The 27,087-nt window shown below is 39.1% G+C and overlaps 1 protein-coding gene across 1 annotated transcript in view; it reads right to left on the bottom strand.

The window, feature by feature from the left end:
• The window catches only part of LOC137129022 (calsyntenin-2-like), a 203,302-nt gene that overhangs the window by 43,930 nt on the left and 132,285 nt on the right, over positions 1-27,087 (bottom strand). The window contains exons 4-8 of the mRNA XM_067507802.1: positions 20,933-21,141; positions 16,508-16,657; positions 3,663-3,848; positions 1,591-1,848; positions 261-382 (exon numbers count right to left, since the gene is read on the bottom strand). Coding sequence (XP_067363903.1) covers positions 261-382; positions 1,591-1,848; positions 3,663-3,848; positions 16,508-16,657; positions 20,933-21,141 — 925 coding nt within the window. The remainder of the gene's footprint in view (positions 1-260; positions 383-1,590; positions 1,849-3,662; positions 3,849-16,507; positions 16,658-20,932; positions 21,142-27,087) is intronic.

Here is a 27,087-nt window from a genome sequence, read left to right as displayed (position 1 = left end):
CAAAAACAGTGGCTGTAAACATAATACTACACTGCAGTAGCAACCTCAAGTCTTTCCAGGGGTCTTCCATTACTAGTGCAAGATACAGACATGATTAAGCCAAGAAGAAAAATCCCAGGTTTAATACAGACTAAATGCTTCATCCCCATTTAGCCTGGCTAAAAATCTGATCTACAAAGCTGAGCTGACTATATAAACTGAGATCACTGAGGAAACAAGCTTCCCTGTCTGCCCTATGTGTCCCAACATCAACACCTCACCTGCTCCAGTTTCCAGTGGAACTCGGCCGGTCTGAATGTGTCTACTTGGGTGAAGTCTCTCCTCAGAAGAAACACCAGACGGCAATTATGGACATACAACGAGTAGTGATGACGGTTCATCTCTGTGGGAGTGAAAAAGAAAGAGAAGAGTTGGCACCAGGGACCAAATCATCACACCTACTCGCTGTCAGCTAAAGTCAGTCTGACATATTGCTTTAAAAAAACTCAGAGAAGTGGGACAGCAACGTTTTTTTAAAGGTGGAAGACTTTCAGAAAGTCACTTTCCTCATTTTTTTAATTTTTAAACCATGGGATAATAATAATCATGGGAAAGACATGTTATGATGGTGCCTGATTGAACAGTAACTTTTTAACCTTTACCACTGCTATCTCACTGCTCTCATGTGCAAATGTGACTACCGCTTTTTTAATTCTATGTTTTGTGTAAGAAAATAAAAAAATCTATATAAATCTTACTGTTGCAGCTTTTGCCTCAAGATGATGCCCAGGTCCTGTGGCTGCACAACAAGCCCAAATCATCACCCCTTCCCCTGCTGTGCTTGACAGTGAGTATGAGGGGTTTCTGCTGAAAAGCTGTGTATGGTTTTTGCCAAACGGGGTCATGGACATTAGGGCCAAACAACTTCACTTTGGTTTTATCTGTCCACAGGAATTTTTTTTCAGAAGTCTTGTGGTTTGTTCAGATGCAGCTTTTTGATGTTGTGCTTTCTTGTTCTTTTTAGACAGAAGAGGTTTTCTCCTGGCAGCCCCTCTAAAAAATAAACTACTTGTTGAACAGGGACTAAATGAACAGGTACTGCTTTGAAAGAGCTCTCAGCACGGTAATACTAAGAGCTATTGTTGCACTGCATTATACCGTAGAAGGAGAAAATTTAGGGTCAGGAAACGTTTGGAGTGTTTGGTCAACTATGACATGGCAAAATGAATCTGAACCCAAGCATTCCATAAACCACATTTTGAGTATCATTTTACCAGGCTATTCATCTAAATTTTGCGCAGGCAGCTGAAACTCGGTACCAGCAACTTGTGAGAAGCAACAGTTGCAGTAAAGTCCCACTATGCCAAAGAGAAAAATGTAGAAGTCCCGTTTCTACAATTATGTACCAGTGCATACCAGCCCAATCCAAGCACTGCTGTTGTTACTACGAACTATCTTTTAGTTGTGGATGAATACACATTTGGTGTGAGCATTTAAATCAGCAGGATGATATATGTGGGACTGACTAAACTTGTACATAGCAACATCATGCATTGTAACAAGTGTTACTCAGGTCATTTGCTAAAAAGAAAGTCAATGTGTCATACTCACCAGTCTTGTCTGAGTTACAGAGCAGGGTTTCCTTCTCCGCTCTGAGTCCTGGACTGGGTCCATGCTTCATCCATGTTGCTATGGTGAACTGGTCTGTCAGATTCTGGGGTACCACCCAGTCTGGGATTTTTGCTGCCTGGTGACCATCAAACCTAAAGATCAAGTCACTGTCTCTCCCACTGTCAGTCACCAGAGAAGCCGTCCAGTTGGTGGCAGTGCTGGGGGCAGGCAGAAGGTCAGTGCTGCCCGAGGAGGCCCCTGGGACCACAGCCGTGGAAACAAATAAAAGGTGTGACAGAGGATGTGTCAATAACAATCTCAGCTGATATGCTGTGTATATTGGCCTAACCTTGGCTATGATTACTTATGAGTAAGGCAGATGGCAGGGCTTAATATGTAATCAATGGGCCGAGATGGATAGAGGATGTGGGTATTGATTCATGGCAAATGAAACTGACTTTCAAAAGAAAAGAGATGTGAATCATTGTTCACAAATTCAGAACATAGCTCACTACTAAAATGCGCCTCTATGGAAACAGAGAGGACATATTGACCGAGTGCTATGGTAACACAACGAGAAAGACACAGCAAGGGCTTGGCGAGAAACATGGTGCATGGTGTGAATCAGCCTATGTCATTGTTTAAAGCTGGCACTTTTGTTATATGACACCATACATTCTGACACATTAATCATTGCTGCATTGCACTGAGTCATTCTGTTCACTTTCTTTTCTTCCCTTTAGAAGCAACTGTATCAATTATTTGACACAATAGCCTCAACATGTGTCCTAAGCAAACTCTCGTTTCAAACTGTCACCTTGACAAACATAATTTTTTCCTTGTCGCTCACATTGCTCCTCCACGTATTGGACGTACCCTCAGAAATCTATCTTGACCCCTTTGTGTGACAGTGAAAAATGCAATTCATATGTCTAAACCACATTTATAAATCATTTGTAACAGCTTATGGATGGTGATAAATCAAGGCAACATGGAGACCATGCTGTTCTGAGAAAAAATGGGCAATGTCAGAATTCACTTTGCTCCCTTGTCCTGGCAAACAGTTACTACATGCATCTGCTCATTTCTGCTAATAACACATTATCACATTAATTGATGTTTTTTCCAACTGTAAGCCCTGTTTTTCCCTACCTTGTATTCATGTGAGCATCAATGTTTTGACTACAGTAATTAGATTCCCTCAGTAAATAAATACACATCGACTTCTGCAGCACCCAGCTGCAGCCTTCTCTTTGCCCGATGTCTCTGTACATTATCTCAAATTGATTGTGCTTTAAAAAAGCAATTACAATTTATTCTATTCACTATCAGATAACGATTATGAGGTGCCTGAAAAGGACTCTTTAGTGGTAAACCATGCATGGACCGGGTGCCAGGGCAGGAAGGGAGGGGACGTTATGCATTTAAATGAGCTGGAATGGAGCTTATGAGGGCTGTTTGTCAAAAATGATGACTCCAACCCCCCGCTGGTGGTGCAGTTTATGTGGGGGGGTGGGGTGGCAAGTAGGATCGGCTACTTTGTTGCAGCTCTGGGCGCTGACAGGGCGGCTTGGCTGTTCATCATTCACTGAGGAGCAAGTGTGGCTGCATCTGGGGCGGCTAATGCCCTCGCTCTGTCACATCATTAGTGACACAGCTCTAAGTTGCCATTCTGCTGCCTTCATTTAGCACTGGGGTGGACCAGGGACACAAGCGGAGATAAGAAAGCAACACAGACTGGGAGCTTTTAGATGTTGGTTTAAAAAGGACAGAGAAAGGCGCCTCAGGCCCTGTCTGACCCTGGTACTCAGAGCGGGGATTCAACTGATGCTTTTAGCAACAGCTTACTTCTAATTCACTGCACTAACTTTCAGTTTGCTATCTCACTCCGAAGTCACCTTTGATCAAACATCTACTGTATATTGCAGGTACTAATAGCCACAGTTCCATCTCATGTCATTCACTGCTACACGCCAGAAAGGCACTTTTAGTCTGAGCTGTTTGTCAGTCTGGTCACACAGTTTATGACATTTAAAGAACAGGCAGACATGTCTGTTTTTTGCTAAACCAACCACAGAGTTTCTGGAGAGATTTCTCAGAATAGGTTTCCCGGTCGCAGCCCTTCCCGATATGGCTGGTCTGCAGCTCCACTGTGGTCCTCACTGATGACAGCGGCCCATCACAGGTCTCCAGGTGCATCTTAGGAAACAGCTGCTTACTGCCTGTTCCTGGCTCATAGTCTACTCGTTTATTCCAACCTGAGAAAAGTGGGAGATGAAGTGATACTGTTAGGAATGGCAGGGACAACAGATTAAACTGGAGTGCATTCTCCTGAGCAGAAACACTAACTGGCTGCAGATTATCTGAAATCCTGTCTGATCTTGTTGCTTTTGTTCTCACACATTTTTCACCTCATATTGTCCACTGTACCATCAAAACAAGACTCAATTTCCAATTCTGACTGTTACTGATACACTGGCATCACAAGTCAATATCTTTCCGGCAGAATTGTGCACAGCTAATGAAATTGCTGCATTGTTGTTGAAGTGCGACGCAGTACCTGCATTAGCCGCAGTAGTCATTATTCTGTCACTGTCTGCCCTGTCAGCTGTGAATTGTGTTTTCTGTCAGAGCAGGCTATTATTTTGTGTGGCAGTGATGTTTTCACTTTTCCCGTCATTTCTTTCCAGCAGTGGTGGTGTGAATTTGTGTTTGTCTCTTTCTGAGATAACAAGAGAATGACCTGCAAAATTAAGTCGCCTGTTTTGTGTTTGTTTATTTTCATTTTTTACACTGTGTTTTGTTTACTGTGAGCCCATCACTCTCATTATCTCAGTTTTAAAAGGAGTACCCAGCATATCTGTAAATGCTTTCACCACACATATCCTACATTTGAGTCAGAATCCTGTCAGTCCAGTTACCCTCTTACCATTGCAGAATCATTGCATCAGAAGTAGTTCTTGTGGAGCAAACTACAACCTTAAAATTAATTGGGGGCCCAACTCTCAATTATTGTATCCCACCAGCATTGCCACTACAGACAAACCAGTTACAATCCATCTATCCTTCTATCTCTCTATCAGTCTCTCTATGCTGGGGGCATAACCATGAAGCTGAGTTGGCAGGAAGAACGGGAAGAGCTTTTCGTTGCTCACCAGCCCATTAAATCTGCCATGTTCACTTCCTCACACACACACACACACACACACACACACCAACTTGTGCTCAAACACATAGACACACTGCATCTGTTTTCTAGTTGATTTACCTCTTCCACACTGTGATTGCTATGAGCTGCAGCAGCACTGTTACTATGGGATTGTCAGTGGCTGTGATGAGAATAGGGACAAACAATAGTGAATACGAAATGAGAACAAAAACACATAAATGCGTATAAAAAGGAAACAAACGTGTTATACTTATGTATCATATCTGGTTTTTATAGCATATCTTTCTTATGCATATAGTTACTGTGTACAGCTACGTCTTCCAACCTGTTGATTACTCATTTACACAATATCACCATTTATGTAGTACCCATCATAGGTTGTCTGAGCAGTGACTGCTGATACAAACTCAAAATGCACAGCAACAACACACACTGGCAGCATTTGGATTTGTATGGTGTCAAAACAGAACTGTGGTGATATGGAGAATGATTTACTTTTTCAAGAATTCTTTATCACTTATTCTTCCTTTGGCTTTTTCCATTAGCCTTGAGACTTTGATAAAATTTAGTTTGATTTATGGAGAAAAAAAGCATGTTCCTCTTTCTTCCTGCCGGTAGGAAACAATTCAACATTTTGGGACATTCATTCTCTTGTCTAGCGTTAGATGAGAAGATTGATACCTTTCCCATAATGGATCTGAAGCTGGGGTTAAGAGACCATTAGGTTAGCTTAGCATAAAGACTGGCTTTACGAAGTACAGGTACCCACAGTCTGTCCAAAAGTAAAAAATATTTGGACCACCAACTCATTTAATGTTAGTGTCTTGGTGATTAACATTTACAGGGATGTTCAACAGACAGCATCCCTTTAAACAGCTAAGCAAATGTTTTTGTGTTGAATAAACAAAAAATATATATAATATATACATTTATATGTTTGACTGCTGGTAGGTAGAGTATATAAATAATAAATAAGCACATTTTTCAAAATGCAAAACTCTTCCTTTAAGGAATAAAGCAATTTCCTTGTAAAATTTGATGCATGTAAGGTTTTACATTGTAGTGAAAATGTTTCTGAATGCAGCAATGATTGGTTTACTTAAAAATCTACAAACACCACTTAATCAAGCAGGTCATTACTAAATCTGCTCATGGTTTTTGCAATGCAAAAAAATTATGCTGCAGAGAGGGAATAACAGGTGCATATGTAATAACATACTGCACGGACAACCAAGGGTCAAATGATCTGTCGAGAAGTTTGCTTTAACAATATCTAGCTGGCTCCACATCCAGAGAGAAAGGGTTGAGTGGGGCAGAATCTGGTTAAAGATGCATAGGAAGGAGTGAGCCAGTGTGAAAGGATAAATGAGGATTAATGGGCTGAGAACCGGTGTGCACATAATGAGGAAGGACTGAGTTGAGGGTGAAAGTGGGTGATTAAGGCTTATGGGTTAGAAAGCTTTAGACAAACATGAAGGGATAGTAAAGTTTGCTGACTCATAGAAGAGGTTATGGTGTTGTCAGTCTCATCCCTTTTAAATAGTCTTTAATAGGGGAAAGGGATAAGATTAAAATTTGTAACTAAACATGTAGCCATTGTCACAAGGTTTGAGCTTGTTTTCACGTTTCTCTTCTGTTGTTCCTCCTAAAACTGCATGTTGACATTGTTATCTCTATCTTTAAATATGCTGAATGTATGTATGTATGTATATATATGTATGTCTGTGTATATATATATATATATATATATGTGTATATATATATATATATATATATATATATATATATATATATATATATATATATATATACACAGACATACATATATATACATACATACAAACATACATATATATACATACATGTATATACACACACACACACATATACATACACATACATATGTATGTATGTATGTGTGTGTGTGTGTATATACACACATACACACACATACATACATACATACAGACACTAACAGACACAGGGAGTGTGGGCTTTTTGAATTCTACTGAGTTGTGTGCTTGGCTACAGAACATTGAACAGAACTCAAACAGCAGGCCCAAGAGTTTCTTTTTGTGAATTTGAACGGAAGCAAGGCAGACATGAAAACGTTCACATGGGCTTTTAAGTTATGGGTGTGTATGCATGTGGTGCTTGTGTAAGTTAACAGCCTTTCTATGTTTGTAACCTGCAAATGTCGAATGCACCATCATCAACAGGATCATGTTTTAAAGGTTTACCGTGATAAGACATTTTCAGCATGCTATACACTATAAATGATAAACAGAATGTGATTGGAAATGGCCATAAATTCTATCAGAAGATTTTAGAACCATCAGAACTGTTCCTAGAGTTGGGGGATTAGTGGTAGGGACACAGAGACTGGTCACAGCTAAAGAAAGAATGAATGCAGCCAATTACAGGATCTTGAGGAAAACCTCTTCAGGAGTGCATGTGACCTGGGACTGGTACAACAAATTATCTTTAACAGGTCAGTGATTTTAACCATGCATATGAGACCACACTGGAGTGTCATCAGGACAAGTCTGTGTCTTTGTGTCACAAAGCCCTTTAAACATCTGTGGCGAGACATTAAGTTGACAGTTCACAGACACTTCCCAGCCAATCTGACAAGCTTGAAAGCATCTGGAAGTAAGAGTGGGATAATGTGCCGAAATTCATGTGCCATAAGCTTCCACTCAAAAACACTCTTAATTGCTCCTACAAGATCTAAATATGTTGTAAAGAAGCAACTTGGATTTTTGATTTTTCTTAATTAGCAAAAATTGTTCATTCATTGTGGGTTATTGAGGGCACATTATTTTCAGTTTTAACTACTTAAATCTACAGCACAACAAAGTGTGCAACGAATTGAGGGTCTGAATACTTTTCAAAGCCATCAGGCATATCCATGCAAACATACAGCTGAGGTTAGTTTCTTGTATCCTCCTTCAAATGAAGGATGTAAAAAGCAGAGAGTGAGAGATGGTGAGGGAAGGAAGATGGATAGAGGTGCTTAAGAAAATGATGCATCATCACACTTTCCTGCTCTTCCTCGTCTCTGGAGGGTGTGGAGGAGTGTGTGTGTGTGTGTGTGTGTGTGTGTGTGCGTTTGATGAGCAAGCTCTTGCATGCTTTTAAATAGATGTGTGGATGTGTATGATGGTAGTAATGTGGATTTCATGTGTGTGTGCATGGAAAAATGCTGACACCATGTTCAAGTAGTCAGGGGGATTGGGTGTCATTACTTGTCCCAGGCATCAGTGGGAGAGCCCATTTCCATTTAAAAGAGCACTCTGCTCCTCTTTTCCTGCCTTTCCTTCCCTTCCCCTTTCCTTTCTACATCTGTTTTCATCCATCTCCCTCCACTTCAGAGTGTGGCATCTTTCTGATTTCTCCTCCTCTTTTCCTGCTGTCCTCTCACTCTTTTTCCCCACAATGCCCCAAAAGCATTCATTTTAATGCTTTCATGCATGCTCTTTGCGCACCATAAAGGAGAATTCTTTCTCTCTTTTTTTTCTTCGTGAGTGCATGGAAAGCTCTTGTTTCGCTTGCGCAAAAGGCTCATGAAAATGTGGGGCTTGTAAATGTGATGGCTCACAAGACAAGAAGATGAAAGCCAAAATGAAAAGTGAGATATTTCTTCCTCCTTGAATATTCCACTGTGGAAGCATGATTTCATTTAAATGGCTATTTATTATGTTGGCTTGAATCTTTCTCTTGTCATTTTTCTAACAGAAATTTTAAAAACTAGTTTTCCTTTCAGGTCACTTTAGATCTCGGCCTTAAAAAAAAGCAACATGTGTTACATTACACACAGTGAATAAAATCATTGGTATGGTACAAAATGATAGATTAGTGTAGCTTTAAACCATTAAAAAGACCATTATTATGTAAATAATAAAACCCTTCAAAAACCCAGATGTGGAAAAACTGGGGTAAGGATGGTACTGGTAAGGCTGTTATATATTCAGTCCTGTGTGGTTTACATGGAAGCTTAAGGGGCAGAAACATATTTCTGATACAAGTCTCTAATTAAAAACATTTCTAAAGAAATCATGCTTTCATTCTGCTAGATCCTGCAGGAAGCCTCCCAAAAGACCTACATTTCATTTCTAGTAATTCTTGAGCCCATTTTGAGGAATTGAGGGAAAATGACAGTTTAATCTTGGGTTTTAAAAGTGCAGACACTGGAACTGTTCAGTAAAAACAAGGGAAAACTGATTTGTCTTCTTTTTTCTGTAACTTCATGTTTATCCTGCTTGTGTTGGCAGCTGAATACTCGACCTTTCATAAGGGATCCTGGGGGAAACCAGTCCTAGTGGGGATATACTGTTTAATACTGTACGTGTCTGAGGGTCTCTTGTCCTTACAGGGAGCATATTGCTTTTTAGTCAACATCTTAAGCTAGTAGCCGTACGTTAAGGTCAAAATGCAAACTAACTGACTGATTGATAAAATGACACTGCAACTCCTGCTGTCCCAGGGACTGACACCAAATGTCCCTTCTTCAGGATTTACCAAATTGTGAGAACGTTCATCTTTTGCTTTAACGCATCTGTTTTTTTTCCCCTCTCGTCCATTCACCTCGCTTTATCCCTGTCTTTGCCTTTGCGATCATGATCTAACCCTAACACGTTTCAGTGCCACTATAAAGAAAACAAAAATCTCAACAGAAGAACTAAGAAAGTGTAATCTTGTGTGTTTATGTTTGTTGCATGTTTGTGTCTTCGATATGCTTGTCTTTGTCTGTTTTGACAAATAACAACAAGGGTGTATTTTGTGCATACATCATGTGAACTAAGTTTATTTACACTTTGTTGTATTTGGACATATTTTCTATCAATTTTTCTTTCTTTCCCTCTGCACATCTTTATTTTGCGTATTCTACACACAGGCTTTTTATGCAGGCAACGCTCCCCTCTGACACAAAAAGGCGAGCCTGAGGTATAAGGCTAGTCTCTATTTTAACATCCATCCCTCCTGCTTGAAGTCAAAAAAGATGGTTGGGAGAGTTCACCTTAGTTGATCCCCGTGCCTATGTTTCTGTTTGTGGTGCAAAGCATAAATGAGAAAAGAGGAGTGTCTGGTGGATGTTACTTACACAGGAGATTCTTACTTTAAACTAGTAGTGGATCAGAAAAACAAGACAAGCAGAGAGATTGAACAAAACATGGGGTTGAACTGATAAGAAGAGATAAAAGAAAAGAGGAATAAGGGAACAGTAAGACAGAATCAAGCCAACAGAAGAAACAAGAAATAACACTACTAAGAAAAAGGTGAAAAGGAAACAATGAAAGTAATAAGACAAAACAAGCTAACACCACAGAGGAGATGAAAAGCGCTACAGCAGCAGTCAGGCAACCTCAGTCTGAGATTAGAGAGGAAGCGAGAGTAGGAGGTGAGAGGAAATGGGAAAGGGAAGTGCAGAGCTATTTATTTTTCCTCTTCCCCTCTTTAATTTCTCTTCCTGCTCTTATCAGAAATCTGGACCATTGGTTGCCAGACACACACACAAACACACACACACACACTTGAATAGCATACTGGAGAGCGGAGTAGAAAATGCAGCTTCTCAAAAGAAGAAAATGCCACAGAGCTGCTGTTGATCTCAGATACTGCACTCTACCTGAGGTTCACACTCAAACTTCCACCAACTTACAGTATCAACAAACACATTGCACTGTCTCTGTGAGTCTCTGGCATCTTTTTAGCCAAATATAATTAAGTCAGCTTTATTGGTTTGCCAGAAGAGTCTTATTGCCATGATTTTCTTCTAACCTTTACTGAAAGAAAAACAATTAAAAATGTCCTCCTACAAATGAAAAGTTAAAATCAAAAGCAACAAAACACGCCTAAGCTAAATTCAATACACTCAATACACTCCGAGTCCTGTTTGATATTATAAGACTGAAGTCATATTTAGTGCATCAAGCATTTTCAGACAGACCCATCTTTTAAAATTGTAAAGTATTTCAGTCTCTGACTGAAATATAATGTCACTTTTAAAAATTCTTTATGGTGGCAACAGATGTCAGTAAAGCATTTTCATGAGCGTTGGCCCAGTAGAGTTTCTGGTGAATAAAATATTGGTTTATAGGTGTGCTTCATATTTTGAGGATCCAATTGGAACTAATAGTTTTTGGGAATATAGAAATACTCATATGTGGGATGGATTAAGTCCAAACATTGGTCCAAGCCTCGTTAGAAAACTCCCCCCCTACAAAGGAACAGTATTATTGTGCGGTGCATGCATTTTTAATAACAAATCACATCTCCTACATGACGTGTTCATAAGATATAATTGCTTTGTTTAACTCTATAAATGTATCCCCAGAATCATCAGTGCAGTGCCAAGGAAGTTTCTTTTATTTTCATTTTGAGGAGAAGTTGAGACATCAAACAAGTGTATTCCTCTAAATCCACACTATGCCATAAAACTGCTGCTGTTAAAGGTAAATATTTAATGCTATCTTTTTTTTAAAAAGTGTCTAATAATTTAATAAAGATAGCTTCCATGGGACTCATTAAAAAGAAACTGACAGTGGAAGGCAAAAATCTAACACCTATATAATATTGCTCTAATTATTCCCTGATAGTTTACAAACTTGAGCTGCAGTCTGAGGTTCATCCTAATTGCCTTGATTGACAATACCCATGGGGTCAGTTTTAATTTGGGGCTGTTTAGAGATAAAACACCATGCAAAGGCGTGTGTGTACATGCCATACACACCAGCATGTGGGCACAAACAAAGCGCAGAGCCATACTCTAAACACAAAGGACGGATATGAATATGCAGATTTCTTTTTTCAACAGTGTGGCAATCTGTCACTCAAGGCTTGAACTAAGCTGTGTGTGGCCTTTGTGTAATGTGTGTCTGCACGTGTGTGTACAAGACTTTACCACCTGCTATTAGAGAAATACATGAAAGAAATCACTCTAGCTTTATTTTATTTAGGTGATAAGTGCACATTGAGGTTTAATGGGTTTTTAAGTCAATGTTTTATTTTCCAGTTGCACAAATGTCTAGTTCAGAGAATGTCTGATAAATACAGAGGAGTCTGAATGAATTGCTGATATTTCCAGCATTTAAAATTTTATGTCATACCATTTCTTAAACTTTTTTTGAAAGTTCCTGAAATGTGTAACCATTTATATCAATGATAAGTCATATTTTGTAAGACATCCCTGTGCCCTTTCGTATACTGTTCGGTCCTAACGATTATAGCTTCTCTGAAATAGGCTGAAACATGCTTACTGTAAACTGTTTTTACTGGAATTTGTTATTCAAAGAAGAGACTAGCTGTGACCTTGTCCTCATTGCAGTTTGAGGCTGGTTAAGCAGATTGTGCTGTTTCTCATGCATGGAGTCTTTTCCCTGGACCCAGAACAAATAGGCTGACCTCAGGGTGCTTCTGTGCTCATCAAAGGGAAAAGACAAATTGGGGCAATTTTTTGAACACCATGCAACATAAGAGGCTGAAGGAGGAAGGTTTCACAATGGAAAATCTGAAACGCAATAAACTGACAGATAAACAGTCTGTACACATTCACGCAGTCTTAAAGGCACATTGATATCAAAAGCCACCAAGCAAAATTTTCTTGCACGACTAGAAGCACGACCAGAAGCACGAGGGAACAGGAAGTAGCATGTGCACAGTTGTAAACATGATGGGGGACACAGTAGGGCTAGCAGGCTAAAAGAAACAGTCCACATAGTTGTAAATTAAACAGCGTATCAAACATTTCCCTGCCATTAACCTCTGTCAGTATCCTCACACTCACTACAGCCAAACATCACTCCTCCCTCTGTGCTGCTTGTATCATTTTGCCATGTAATTATAAAACAAGAATATAAAGAAACATCTACTATGTGTAAGGCCAATAGGGAGTGCGTGGCCATGAGGGTGTGGGAACCCAGAGCAACTGCTTTTTGCAGTTGACAAACCAGGCTTGTTAGACTTGATCACCTGTACACATCACCTTTTCAAAAACTGTTTTTAGGCACTGAATTTGTACATTTTTGAGCAACTGTAGCTGCAACTTTGTCTGAGAATAGAGCCAAAGGGTGAGAGGTAAAATAAATTTTATGAACAATAATTTCTCTGGGTTTAAGCATGATTTGGATATCCTATTTACAAAGTGCTTTTTTAGAGCTTTCTAAACATATTTAATTTAATTTTAAAGACAATTTTGCACAGCTATTTCTACACTGAAATCTATAGAAACAAACATAAAACCATTGGTTTCTAGGGCTGTTTGTACTCTTAGTACCAGCTCTGGGCTGTGGGTCTGACCAATACAAAACTTTCTGTCAAACTGTAAAGTTAGTAACAAACTGTATTACACCCAATAAGACTGATAACCATTCCACTGAATGAACAACAGAAGCTTTACAGCGCTGTCATTCTCTTATCTTCACTTCTGTCCGCTCATTCTATTATTAGTTTTTGTGTGTGTGTTCATGAGTGTCTGCTTGGACACCAGTAATGAGGAACACGCAGAGACAAGATTGAAGATGGATGACAAGAGTTTCAAAAGTTTTAAACTGCTTTTCAACAAGCAAGATGTTTTTTGGAAACATCCCAAAGCCACGCAGTACTTTGTAACACTAGTGGTGTAGTCAGAGGATGAAAGTTTTTGGAAAAATATAGCCTTCCACATCTGCTCAGATTGATGAGAATATCATCAGCAAATAGATACACACATCTAGGGCAGCCAGTGGGTTCATCAAAGAAGGCAAGAAACCACAACATCACTCAGGATCATCAAGTGAGCTATTGTTTGGAACAGGCAGGTGATGGCTGACTTAAGGAGTCAACTCCAGTTCCCACAAATCAATGCTGAGACCGCATGCAGGTCAGACACAATGTCCAACATAGCAAAGCTCTGGATCGTGCTGGAAGTGCACAGAGCTGGTAGGCAAGAGTTGAAAATGACATCCTAGCTAGTTGTAGCAGCCCTGACATAGGCACCAGTGACCCCAGGATACATCATGTATGATGTATTGAAAGGCACTGGGAGACATAAAAACATGTTTTTAGTAGGAAAACGATCATTCTGTATATTAAAGGTTTTTAGAATAAAAACAAATAGTTTGCACAAGTATTCAAAAAAAGGAAAAGATAATGATGGTGAAACCACTAGACATACAGACCTGTGTAAAGCGTGTGTGTGATACCGTGTGAACTGGGACTCACTGTCAGTAAAGGAGTTCTCACAAGCCAAGTGATTGGTCACGAGAGGTGCAGCTGAGCTGAGCTCTGCTTCTCAGAGCCAGAAACCATAGCTAATTTGATCAGACAGATTCCTTTTTTTTCACCATAAGAGGGCACATCTTGTGTGTGTGTGTGTGTGTGTGCGTGTGTGTCTGTGTCTGTCCGTCTTTGACATTCCCGCAGTAGCCTGCCTTTAATTCAACATCCACTAGCCCTATTAAATATCCCCTGATCTGTGGCCATGGCATTTACTTTTCCCTCTCCATCCTTCCCTTTATCCCTGCTGCCAAACAACACTCACAGGGAGGACTGGCCTTTCATCGAGTGAGTGTGTGTGCATGTGTGCGCGTTCGGATCTTCTCCACATAATCATGTGCTAAAAAACCTAATTTGAAAGAAATGTACTCAGAAAATATTGCAAACAGGCTTCAAGGACAGGATTATCCCTGCAAGCCTTCAGAAGGAGTTAATGTCACCCTGTACCCAGACAATAGCCCTTGTTAAACTGTTTGTTTTGGATGTTAATGCGCTGTATGTGTGGTGAGACTGAGCTTACATACGCTGTTGGTCAAATATATTATTCTTTTATTTGGCATTATCTTTGTTTTTGCCCTTGGGGATTAAACACAAAACAGTGTACCATGTGCTGCCAACTGTAAGCACAGTGAATGTTTCTTGTTAGCCGCTTGATTTGAATGACCCTGTTCCTTTTCAAATCTTACAATTTGACCTCACTCTGGTAGAGATCTTACTTTACTGCAAAAAAAGTACCCATCTTTAGAAATTATCTAAGGTTTCAAGATGTTTCTTAAATCATTTACTTTCTTGATTCAAAATCTATTTTCTTGATTCTGACCTCTTCGCGGAAGATTTCTGGCTCAGATTAGAAACAAGTGCATTCATCCAAAACCACACGCATGCAATGCCACTTGTTTTGGAAAAAACACGGATTGGAAGATTGAATATGAGCCAAATAGCAGTTTAGTGGCTGCCACCACTGCTGCCAAGGTCTTCATTTGCTGCTGTTTATCACCAGCCTGCTAACATCCTGTCTTGTGGGACAATAAATGGCTGGATGCACAAGAAATACAGCATGTGAATCGTGTACTTATTGACAGAACAAACAGTATGAAAGAGAGTGTTCCCCTATAAAATGTGACACAAGAGGCCATAGGTGAGCGATCGAGTGGGGAGGGGCAGAATGGTGGACGGGTCACAAAACTTAGGACTTTCAACCAGTACACTGAAGGTCAAGTTCAGTATGAAACAACTGTGAGATACATGTCATGTATGTGATCTGACTTTAAGGAAGTACTAGTGATGATTTTTAAGGCAAACCATGAAATCTGAAGCCATCTTTATTTAGGGCCTAACTCTAACCTAACCCAGATGTTTTTGTGCTCAACTTCAACTAAAACACTTTTTTTAGTTGATTTGCAGAGTTTAAATCATAGTCTCTTAGTGTTCGGAGCAAAAAAATGACTATGAAACTGGCCACTGCTTTGGCTCCATTTTAAGCAATAATATCTGCCATTTTCTTCCCTGTTTTTTTTTAAATGGCTACCTGCCTATGTGGGGGCGCTAAAAAAAATTGTGTTGTATGAAAGGGTAGGGACAAATGACCTACACTCACTGACCACTTCATTACATTCACCTGTACTATCTAATCCAATCCAATACAGCAGCTCTGCCACAATTTCTACTTTTAAAATGTTATAATTTCCAGGTTGTTAAGTTGAAAATGTTAGAAAGACCCACTTCGACCTAGAATTATCACCCCGTGGGTGCTCAATGCTCCCCCCAATCGGATTGGTTACATGCAGAGGACAAGTTACATTGTAACTTGGCATGTGCAAATGTATGTGTATTCACTGATGACAATAAAGCTTCTATTCTATTTGAATTTTACCTACACAATGCTCAGCATGTGTTTGTTTTTTAACACGTGCTGCCGCCCTTTCTGACATGTTTAAATTGTGTTGAGTTATCTTGACTACTGCTTGTGTTGTTGTAATACTCGGTGCAGACATTTGTCTTTGCATTACTCTGGACCTTGTTAAGGCTGCCATGACTTCTTTCTGATGTGCTAAGAGCTGTGCTGGCTGTGTCACGGTGCTCTTGGCAAAGTGCTGTTGATCATGCCAGCTAAACTTGACAGGCCAATTCCTCAGAGAGGGAAAAAGAAAGAGAGAGAGAGAAGGAGGGAGTTGGGGAGGGAAAGAGGGTCAGAAATGGAAATGAGAATGAGCAAGATGAAAAAAGGCAGCTAGGTAGAGAGAGAGAAACCCAGACAGTATGATAAGCACAAAAAGTATGCAACTACAGCAAATACCACACATTCAGTGGTAAGTAGGGAAAAACAAACTGTAATGGAATGCAAATAATCACATCTGTATTTCTGAGGATAAAAAGAACACACACAGCTCTTACTTCATCATTGTGCACATACTGTACAATACAGTTTCTGCATTTCTTCAGATCTGCCTGAAATCTCTGCACGTCAAAGTGCACACAGACTTGAAGACCCACCTTGCCACCCAGGTTTACAGACAGGCTTGACGTCAATGCGGACAGGGACACTGTGCAAGGCCCTCTTCTGGCCACAGTCCCAGGCCGTCACCTGGATCTCATACTGCTGCTGGCGATCGTAGCTCAGCTTCTCTGTGTTCCGGATGTTACCTGGTGGGAGTGAAGAGAACCACCCAAGGTTAAGGTTACGTTGATAGCTGTTTTAAAAGTTCCATTCAATTCCTCCACTTATACTGAAAACCTTTTGCGCTGACCAATTTGTCACAATGAGAGCCACAAACTGCAATGTTTAAAGTTGGCTAACATTATATGAGATGTCTTGAATAAATGTCTTCCTATGTGAAATCAGTGTTGAAGTGATAAAGTGGTTTAGTTGTTGGTTTATCCACCTTTATCTTATTTAGTAAGATTTCTGTTTCTGTATTTCTATATTTACAGTAGTTTCAGCATGTCTTTACTTCCTACGCGCCAGGATTCTTCATCAATTAATAAACAAAACTAAAAATAATTTTAGTCGGTTATGTTGCATATGAGGTCTCTAAATGTATCCCCGTCTGTACTATTACTATTACATTTCTATTGGAGAACATTTCAGATCATTGGTGTTACAGGTCACGTTGACATGAGATACTGGTGTAGTGTCAAACACTGCTGTGGAAATAAGCAACAACAAGTCTCCATCCACTGTAAAACCTCAGGGCATAATGGAAAACACCAGGCTCTCACCTGGTCTAAGAGCTGAATTATTTAAACTGTGGATCAGCAATAGTATTTTTTTTTTTTTTTTTAAATCTTATACTTCTTTAACTGGAGAATTACATTTTCATTTCTCATTTTGCTTTTACATGTCAGTCTGACATGATGCATTCATTAGGCTTATTTTAAAAACTATTGTGACACTGTACCATATACTGTGATCCATTGTAGTTCTAGTCTAAAACACGAGTATTGGTCGGTATTTTAGTGAAATCATCTGTTGGTGGTATTATAAACCTTCTCATAAGTCAAAAAATATCTGCTGTAAAAGAGACCTAACACTTTGGTAAACTTCTACATGATGTAACAGACTGTAATAAATCTTCAATCTCATAGCTGATCAAGCTGCTTTTTGAGAAAAATGATTTTGGAAATGTAGCAGAAGTCCCACTCAAGTTGGTGTCATTGACCTGTGTATGTTTGACATTTTTATGTAAAACAATGCTTGTGCATTACTGCTTATCTTCTTACTGTAGATGCCATCTGTATGTGAGTGTGTTTATATGAGTAATGTGTATTTAATTTTAAACCATCATTATTTATCATTGTCAAATTAACTCTGATGCTTTAATATAATCACAGTAACAAATGAGATCAGGGATGGGATGACAGGTAGCCAATCTCTTACAAGTGGTTTGATTACTGCTAATGTTTCTCAAAATTAGGCCGACGTTTCCATTAAACCCATGTTGTGCACGTTCCATTTGTCCTCCAGTTACTTTTTTGAAGGAAATAAATACTGTTAAAGGCATTGTGCCCCATCACTCCCCAGTTTACTGAGCCTTGTACCATCATGCACCAGAATTGGAATTATTTTCTCATTAAATTTTTGTATACTGTCATAATAAAATTATCAATACAATTTTAGAATGATAACTGTGGTATTAAAAAAACTGGAATTTTGATAAATTTAATGGGATTACAGGGATTAAGAAAAGTAGGGGGTTGGATACAATATGTCTTGCTGAAATTTCCAACTGAGTAGCTTTGGGTTACAGTAAGTGACACTTTGGGTAGTGTAGCCACAAAGACTAAGAATTAAGATTGGTCTCTTCCAAATTAAGGATTTGTATTTCAGTATAAATTTTTAAGACCAAGCTATGTGAACTAATGTCTAAAAATGTATTTGTAATGTTAGAATACTTCACACAGGATCTTGATGAAACAAATAACCCACAATCATCAGCTCATATTCAATGACTGACAATCTCTTTCCCACGTTGAGCAAAGTGCATGAAGGGAACTCTTGTAGTTCTAATGTGTCTGTAAATATTTGATCAGTCTAGCACAGTCGGATGACAATGCTATACACGCAGCCAGGCCTGGGCACACTAACTGAGAACACTTGCAAAGTCGTAAGAGCATTAAATAGAGACACTCGGGGCTTTTTGTGGCTGAGAGTTGAAATGTAGATAAAATGTGTTTCTGCGACTTTTATTACATCCCAGAAGCTCCAAGAAGTTTGTGTATTGTGGAGAGATAGGGGCAGAGAGAGCTGAATGTTGATAATGTGGTAAATTTGAATATGAGTGTGTGAGTGGGAGGATTAGGAGTAATTTATATGAGCACGGTATTGTTCCTCGTCCTGTTCTTCCACTCACCTTGTTCCTTCCATTTTTGCTCTTCTCTTTCCCACCTTTCAATTCCCTCTCAGTGCACATCATTGTCTCACTGTTTTGCAGCCTCATCTCATTTCACCGTTTGCTGCCTCATCTATCGCAGTGCGCGCACACACACACACAAGTATGCATGCACACATACACACCTTTCTGCATGACAGAGGTTCCTCTTCCCGCTCCTTCAATTACTACATCAGCTTATCCGTGCCAGCAGGCTGTGCGTGCTGTGACTGCTGGCAGGGATGGCCCTATAGTAAATTACTACTTTACCCTCTATCTCTCCCTCTCTATTTGCCTCTTTATCAAAGGCAGATAAACTCACACAAACAAGCAAACAAACCATCTCTGCATCTATCTTTGTGAAATCCCTCTCTCATCACTTTATTTAATTGTTGTACAATTTTAAAACAGAGCATTTCTGCTCTAACAAATTTCTGGTTAGCCCTCTGGTCTCTATTAAAAGCACAATGCTGGCATTATTCTTTAGTCATTCTTACAGTCAACAAATAACCAAATGATAAAACAACTTCTTAGCTCATCTCTCAAACCTCTGGTGCCCACCTACTATTGTTCAGACTGAAGATGCAAAACCTAACAGATTACCAAAAGTATAGTTTCACTTTTACAAAGTGCTCAGTTACCTCCTAAAACAACTGGGCTCGGTCCCATGACTAAACTTTGTATACAGACAACACTTTTAATGGGAACAACTTACTGTTCCTTGTCTTTTCTTGAGATTTAAAACTAAGCTATGATGGCTTAGTGTTAAAGTTCACTGTCACCTTCTGTCCCTGATCTGTTAACAGTTTCGCTGCCAACCTCTTCTTTCCTCCCTCCAACTTCTTCCTCACTCCCTCAGGTACTCTTGAGTTTGAGAGCTCTCAATGCCTTTGCCTCAGCGGTCAATGGCTGAGCAAGACCCCTTCAAGTGGAGAGATAGACAAGAGAACACTCCGGCTACAGCCTCCTCCCGGTATCATTCACGGTGCAGTTTGGCCCCAACCTCATCCAGTCAGCGTTTTTATTGTAACACTCAGTGGCTGGTAGCAACAAAAGTGTAAAAGTAATGTCCCTTGCATCTGTGTATCCTAAGCAAAAATATTTGTGGATTTTTTAGAGCATCAGAAGAGTCACTAGTCCCCTTGTTGTATTTGAATAGGTTCCACTGTAAGTCCACAGTTAAAGTACATGCTTAAGCAATTTGTTAAAACCTTCAGGACTTTGTGTAAACTACCCAGCAAGGGTGTTAAAATACACATAAAAACTATGATAAAATATTGAAATTATGGACTATATACACATTTAAATTTTTTATCAAACTAAAATGCTTAGCAGGTAATAGAAGATATGATAATGAAGGTAATGCTGGATCTTTCTACAAATTTGCATGGGTACACTAATATAAATAATAATGATAATAACAATATAATATTTTTATTTGTAGAAGAAAAGTTAAGAACTGAGTTATAAAGTGCAAGTGCTAACTCTGTAAAGTCAAGTGAATTTGAAAGGGTATTTGAGATTTTTCTTCACATTTATCTTTGTGTCTTTGTGTGTTTATGTGTGCACAGACTTCTTTGATCTGATTTGTGGAGACTGATGGCTCTCTGGGCAAAGCTTGACTTTGTCCTTGGAAAGAGCAAAGAACACATTTTTAAGTTTCACTACTAGAGTGTATACTGGTATGCGTAAGTGTGTGTGTGTATGTGTGTTGGTGTGTGTGTGTGTGTGTTCCTCAGGCGGCCATGAAGCTCAAGTGTGCATTGATAGGACATTTAGATCATGAATGTCACTGTTATGACGGAAATGTAATAGTGCATTATATCTAATGATGGAGAGCAAAGAGCAAGAATGTGGGAAATCACTGAAATAGCAAAATAGCAGAACTGCTCTAAGATGAGACATTTAGAGGGATAGCAGATACACCAAAACCGTAACACATAAAATTGACAAATAATTGAACATCATGGATTGTTAATAACTACGTGGTAAAACATTATTTCTTTGTTGAAATTCCAATGTGAACATATTTTTCCTTTTTTCTACTTACCATTGCGATCTATAGCGAAGGGTGTGTTGGTGGTAGAGATCTGGTAGTTACAGATCTGACTGTACTGTGGTGAGCAGTCCTGGTCAGTGGCCTCTACCTGTAGGATGCTGTCATAAATCTTGCCTTCTGTCACTGCTGCATGGTACTGAGGCTCCCGAAACACTGGGGCAAACTCATTGACATCATTGACCTGAATGTGCACCACAGCTCTGCAGACAGTAGGGGACAACAGAAAGCAGGACAGTGGATTACTACAGTAGTTACTGTACAACTTTCTATCATGTGCAAACTTAGCGTGCAACAGTATTTATACTGTTATAAGCAACTGTTTCAGTAATTTGTCAGTGACACTAGGTTTACATAGTAATATAAAATCTGTCTTTATAAAAAGTAGTACAATTGCCCGTGTCAAGTGTGTTAATCCAGAGGTTACATTTTCCTTAAGAACATCTCTGCGAGAGCAACTTAGCTGCACAGAAAAGTAATTTTCGTGAGACAGGGTTGGTGTAGGATTTGCTTGTTTGAACGAGCATCACTCCACGTGAAAAAGTTGCATAATGTTGTTCTGCTGTTCTCCAAGCACACAGCTTAACCCTAATGCTTCATCTTGAGACCTAATAATCTTTAACTTAAAGCCTGCAAACTAGAGGTGAATCATTTCTAACATTACGGACAAAAATACATCTTGATTTTATTGTGTATTTTTTTTTAATGATAAATGTTTAGATGTCTCGTGAGTTTTCAAACCTACAACTTTAATCTGAATCCACGAGAGTCTGCCCTAAAACACACTTTAAAATAACTCATACACTGAAAACTGCCTGCGTTTTAATGAATCACATTTCTAATAAATGAAACCAAAATAAGCACAAATTCTTTGCAATTGGCAAACAGAAAAATATATTTTCATGAAGGTTTGCGGTCTTTGTTTTTAATATACCAATTTACTGCCACAGAAAAATAAATAAATTAAATGGTGAGAGAGGGAAAAAAGAACAAAGTGGTTTTGGAAATGGGTAGAAGTTATGTGAATATTATTGATCCTCTTTTGTATTATGTCTAATTACTGCAAAGCCCCACTTCAAATGACTCAAAGTTGTGGTTTTCACGTCTACACATTTCTCAGGGGCAACAGGAGTGTTGCCCCTCCATCCCGAACAGTCTCCATCCCATACACAAGACTTACTCAACTGTGCAATGAAAACAAGGAGTCAGGTACCGAGTCACTACAGCCATCCGGTGATTGTTAAGTTTGTATAATTAAGGGCAGAGTTCACTGCTAGCGATGAATTAGTTTGGTAACAAATAATCACAATGCGCTTTGTTTAGACACTGTCTGACCCTAGACAACAGACTGCATTGATTGGCAAAATCTGGTAAAAAAAAAAAGCCACCTTCTACGTCACATCTTTCGACAAAGGCATTCGCACATACACATCTCCAAGCACACTAAACTGCACTAATTAATTGTTATATAAATGATATATTAGCTGCAATTCAATTTAAATCAGACATCATGAAACAAAAACACCATTCATATTTTTTTAAGATGTCTCCATCAATATTCTCCAGCCTCCAGAAGGCAATATACTGAATAATCAGTCCTTCAATTCATTGACTGATGGATGATGATGGACCAGGATAATACAGTTTAAGCCTCAAATAACAATCCCAAAGTAATGCTTAGCTTTAAGAGACAAATGGGCAGGGATGACTATATGGTTTATAGGATTAGCTGGTGGATATGGTAATGACAGTGAAATTATCCGATTAAAATAAGCTGTAAATATTTCTCCAACATGTGGTTGGCTGGAGATAGAAACTGGACAATAATTAAAGTGGCAGTGGGGAGGCTGAGCCCAGACATAATGGATTTCCACACTACCTTATCTCACTCTGTCACAAGAGCACAAACATACAAGTCCATTTGCTTTTTTGCCACTACACAAACAGATGGACAGTTAAACCATTTAATACAAAACGGAAACACATACTGTAACAAAAGCACAAAGACATGGGAGGCAGTAATGCTAAGTCAAGTAGTGCATTTCCATTCCCATTTGCTTTATACTTCAACTTCCTTACATTTCAGCTAAATCTCTCACTTTAAAAAGCTATAGTTAGTAGGTGTTTCTGTAGGTTAAGATCCACAGCCCACAGGGTCAGTGGTTCGACTCCCGTTCCCTCGAAGTGTCCTCCTGCAAGACTCTGACTGTTAAGTTGCTCCCTGCGGGTCAGGTGAGTACTTTGCTTGGAAGCCACTGCTATTGGTGTTAGTATGTGTGAATGGGTGAATGAGAAGCAACATTGTAAAGCGCTTTGAACAAAAGCACTATATAACGGGACATTTATGTATTATATAATTAAGATCAGCTCTTGCTATTGTAGGTAGCCCTCTTTTTTAAATTTTCATTTGCCATTTTCAAGTTAATAGAATGGGTGCCTTCATGCATTTCAAGACCGGTGATTGGACCTGGGTATGTGTGTTTATGGCTGACTAGTCTAGGTGGAAACACTGGTGACTCTACACTGAGCACTTTCAGCTAGCTGATTCTGTCACAAAATTCCATCAACCAGCACTGGCAATCTAATTCAATCTCAATCAAATCTAATCTAATTCATCTATGTGTTGTGCTGTATACTGCTGTAGCATCACTGTATAGGCAAAGGAATGTTGTCTTAAATTCTTACAGTAGTTTAAAAGCTAATTCTAATATAACAGTACATGGATACTGTACTTTTACATGGGTATATGGTCTGCACTTAGACAGCGCTTTTCCACCTATTGGTACTCAAAGTGCTTCACACTGCTTCTCACTCACCCATTCACACTCACAATCACACAAACACTTATAAGGAGCTGCTATGCAGTTGGAGCAACTAAGCTGGGGTTCAGTGTCTTTGTCCAGTGCTGTACATATCAATTTGCCCTGTTTGATGCGTACGTTTACATAATAGTACACCAAATAGTACTTTACAGTTTAGAAAACCTGTTTTTGTTTCATACAGGTATCAATATTTTACAATTGTACATAGCCATGCTGAAATATAACACTGTCCTCCTATAAACAGGTCTTTGGCAGAAAACTTAGTTCTTATCAAGCCATAATGCAGGGTAGGGGATTGATTAAAAAAAAAAAAAAAGGTTTTCAGAGACCTTTGGGATGTGTTTCCACTGGATTCAGGTACAGAATACAGAAAAGAAAATATATAAAACAGTGATTAATCATTCAGGATTAGGACGGGTGACATGTTAACAGTGATGCTAACATGCACAAGACGATCATGATAAGAAGCACTGACAGATGATGGCAGCACCAGTGTGTGCAGTAAATCCCTCAGTCAGCCTTGTTTTGTCATATTAATGACGGTCTCTCATAAACATTACCCTCCTGCTTTGCCACACTCAGCAGTGGTGAGGTAGCAAACATATGTTTCACACCTTAGGGGTTTGTATAGGAGGACTTTTGAGTGTGTGATTATATCTTTGTGCACACACACGTATGGTATCATGTACAGCTAAAGGCAAAAATTGTGAATATGTCTCATTGTGAATATGTGAGAGTATGTTTCTCTGCTGATGCCTCACATCTGGCTGAAACAGATGCCTGGGTCCCTAGGGCAAGCGTGTGTCCATGCTTGTATGTGTGCACATTTTCACGCTTCTGAACTGCTGGAGCATTGCCAAGTTTAGTCCATGGATGCCAACCCTCTCTGTGACAGGTCTCAGCTCATAAGCAGGGGGGTTCACAATGAGTTAAGGTGACACAGAAAGACAGCAGGGGGTTAAGTGACCACATGTGTGTACAAACAATCACAACACTAAACACAGTGGAAGAGGACTCGAGACTAGGAAATAGCTATTTGGAAAAGAATTTCAAAGGTTAAACTGCCCAACAAAATGTAAGACTGTAATGTGAATACTCTACAGTTAAATGCAAACAAAGTGGGCTTAAAATTGTGCCTAGAATAAAGTAATATAGGTAACGTCCAGGCCTAATTTGTGTGATAAGCCAAAGTTACGCTGAGTATCTTACATCACAACCGAAGGAGTTCCTACACAGCAATTCATATCAAGGAAATGATTGATTTGACAACTGAGTCACATCACAATGGTCCTGTCCTGCTTGAGAAAAGGGTTGTGAAGACGTATTAGCTGACATGTTGAACCAAACCCACTGATTTTGTTTATTATTTTTAGGACATTATGAAAAGAATTAATAATGCAGATGATACACAATCATATGTCTTCCCTCAGTTCTTTAAATGTTGTCTCATTAATATATCGCTTGTATGTATAATTTGATTTTACTTAAAGGATTTATAGATAGATAGCTGTAGGCTACAATAAAAAATTGACTTCTTTTAAACTTGTTTTTAGATTAAAACATGACAATTTGAATCAAGTTTTATCTTAAAGTGCTGAAATGCTAATGAGTTAATAGTCAAGTTAATTTTATACAAGTTAGACTAATGCAGTGTTACAGTTAAGTGAAGGTGCAATTTCAATCAAGCTAAATCATATGCAGACACAATCGGATACCAGCTGAATGTTAAAGGTACTGTTCTTAGAGAATTCCATATTCATTTGAACTCTTTATCAACACTCAACTACACATAACCGGTCTGAGTGCCTCCTGTTTACACACACACAAACACACACACAAAAGCGCCTCAATGAATCTTTGTCAAGAATTAGCCTAGAGGTTGAATCATCAATTTCCTTGTGTAACACTAGTACGGAAATAAACAATCCTAACTATACCAATGGGATCGAATGCACAAAGCAACACAGGATGGTATTCTCATCAATATGCAAGAAAACATATCCATACTGGCTAGAACCCCAAGGCACTAACACATAACTCCACAGACGGCTGTGTAATCTCGGCACAAGGTGATTATAATGCATGATAATCCAGTGCGGTGTAGCTTCATGCCTACTGTAGGTCCAACCCACTTCACAGCAGATAGCATGGATAAAATTAATAGTTGACTTGGACTGTCATACCACAGAACAGAGAAAGATACACTCCCTGGTCACTTTATTAGGTACAGCTGACCAATCTATTGCAATCCAATACTGTATGCCATGAATTTTACATTTACGATGTTATATTTTCTCTTTTTTTAAGATGAAACTGTCAGAAAGCTGATAATTATGTGGGTGGTGGAGTTGTAATGGAGTGCATTATAAGAGGTGGTTCTAATCTTTTGACCCCTGATTAAAATTAAACATTAGAACCATCTCTTGCACTCCATGCACTTTAGTATGACTGTCTAGGGGCTAGGGGTGCAACCTACAAGGATAAATAAGGCTGTTCCTTCCCCGGTCCCCAAACCAAAGTCCACAATCCAAATGTGTGCAATTCAGCATGAAATTCTATTTCTACAGCTAAGAAAATGTGATTACAAACATGAAGCACTGTAACTCAGGGTGAACCAAAGCAAAAACAACCAACAAAACAATCTTTTTCCTAAAGAAAGTGCTAGCTAGCCTCTAGGAAGAAACAAACAAATAAAAAGACAGTCACTAACCCTAACTCCCTAACATGAAAACAAGAGAAAACAGTCAGAAAGAAAATGGCAGTTCACCCCTACAGCTATATAATACTATTTACTGTTATGTACAAAATAGCGATCACTAACACTATCTTAAAGGTGACAAGGAGTAACACTATTTACAAAATAGACAATAAATACACAAAACTGTGGCACATGGCCCAATCATCCAATAATCCAAATATCCAGAATAATTACTTGAGATAATACCCTTCCAACATTTACAACGCTCACAAAGGTTTGGAGGCTGAGGCGAGACAACAGGTGCTGCTGCCAAAGAAGCCAGTTTGGCTATTGGGAACCATACTTTTTAAACTTCAGGAAGTGCGGGATGGACCAATCAGCTTCCAGAAACCCCCCCAATCCAGCCAATCAGACAGGGCACCTACAACTCAGACACACGTATCCACACAAACAAAAAGCACTCACTCTAATTAAAAAACATTCACACAAAACTTAAATGGAACAACAATTTCATCCCATATGGCCAGGCTTGTAAAAGACTCCAAATGTAGAATTCATAGTAAAGCTGCTGTTTGGGACTGCATTAGATTGTACAGGTGTACCTAATTAAGTGGCCAGTGAGTGTATCC

This window comes from Channa argus, chromosome 6 (genome assembly GCF_033026475.1).
Source record: "Channa argus isolate prfri chromosome 6, Channa argus male v1.0, whole genome shotgun sequence".
Lineage (NCBI taxonomy): Eukaryota > Metazoa > Chordata > Actinopteri > Anabantiformes > Channidae > Channa > Channa argus.
This window is presented reverse-complemented; position numbering and strand designations above follow the sequence as displayed.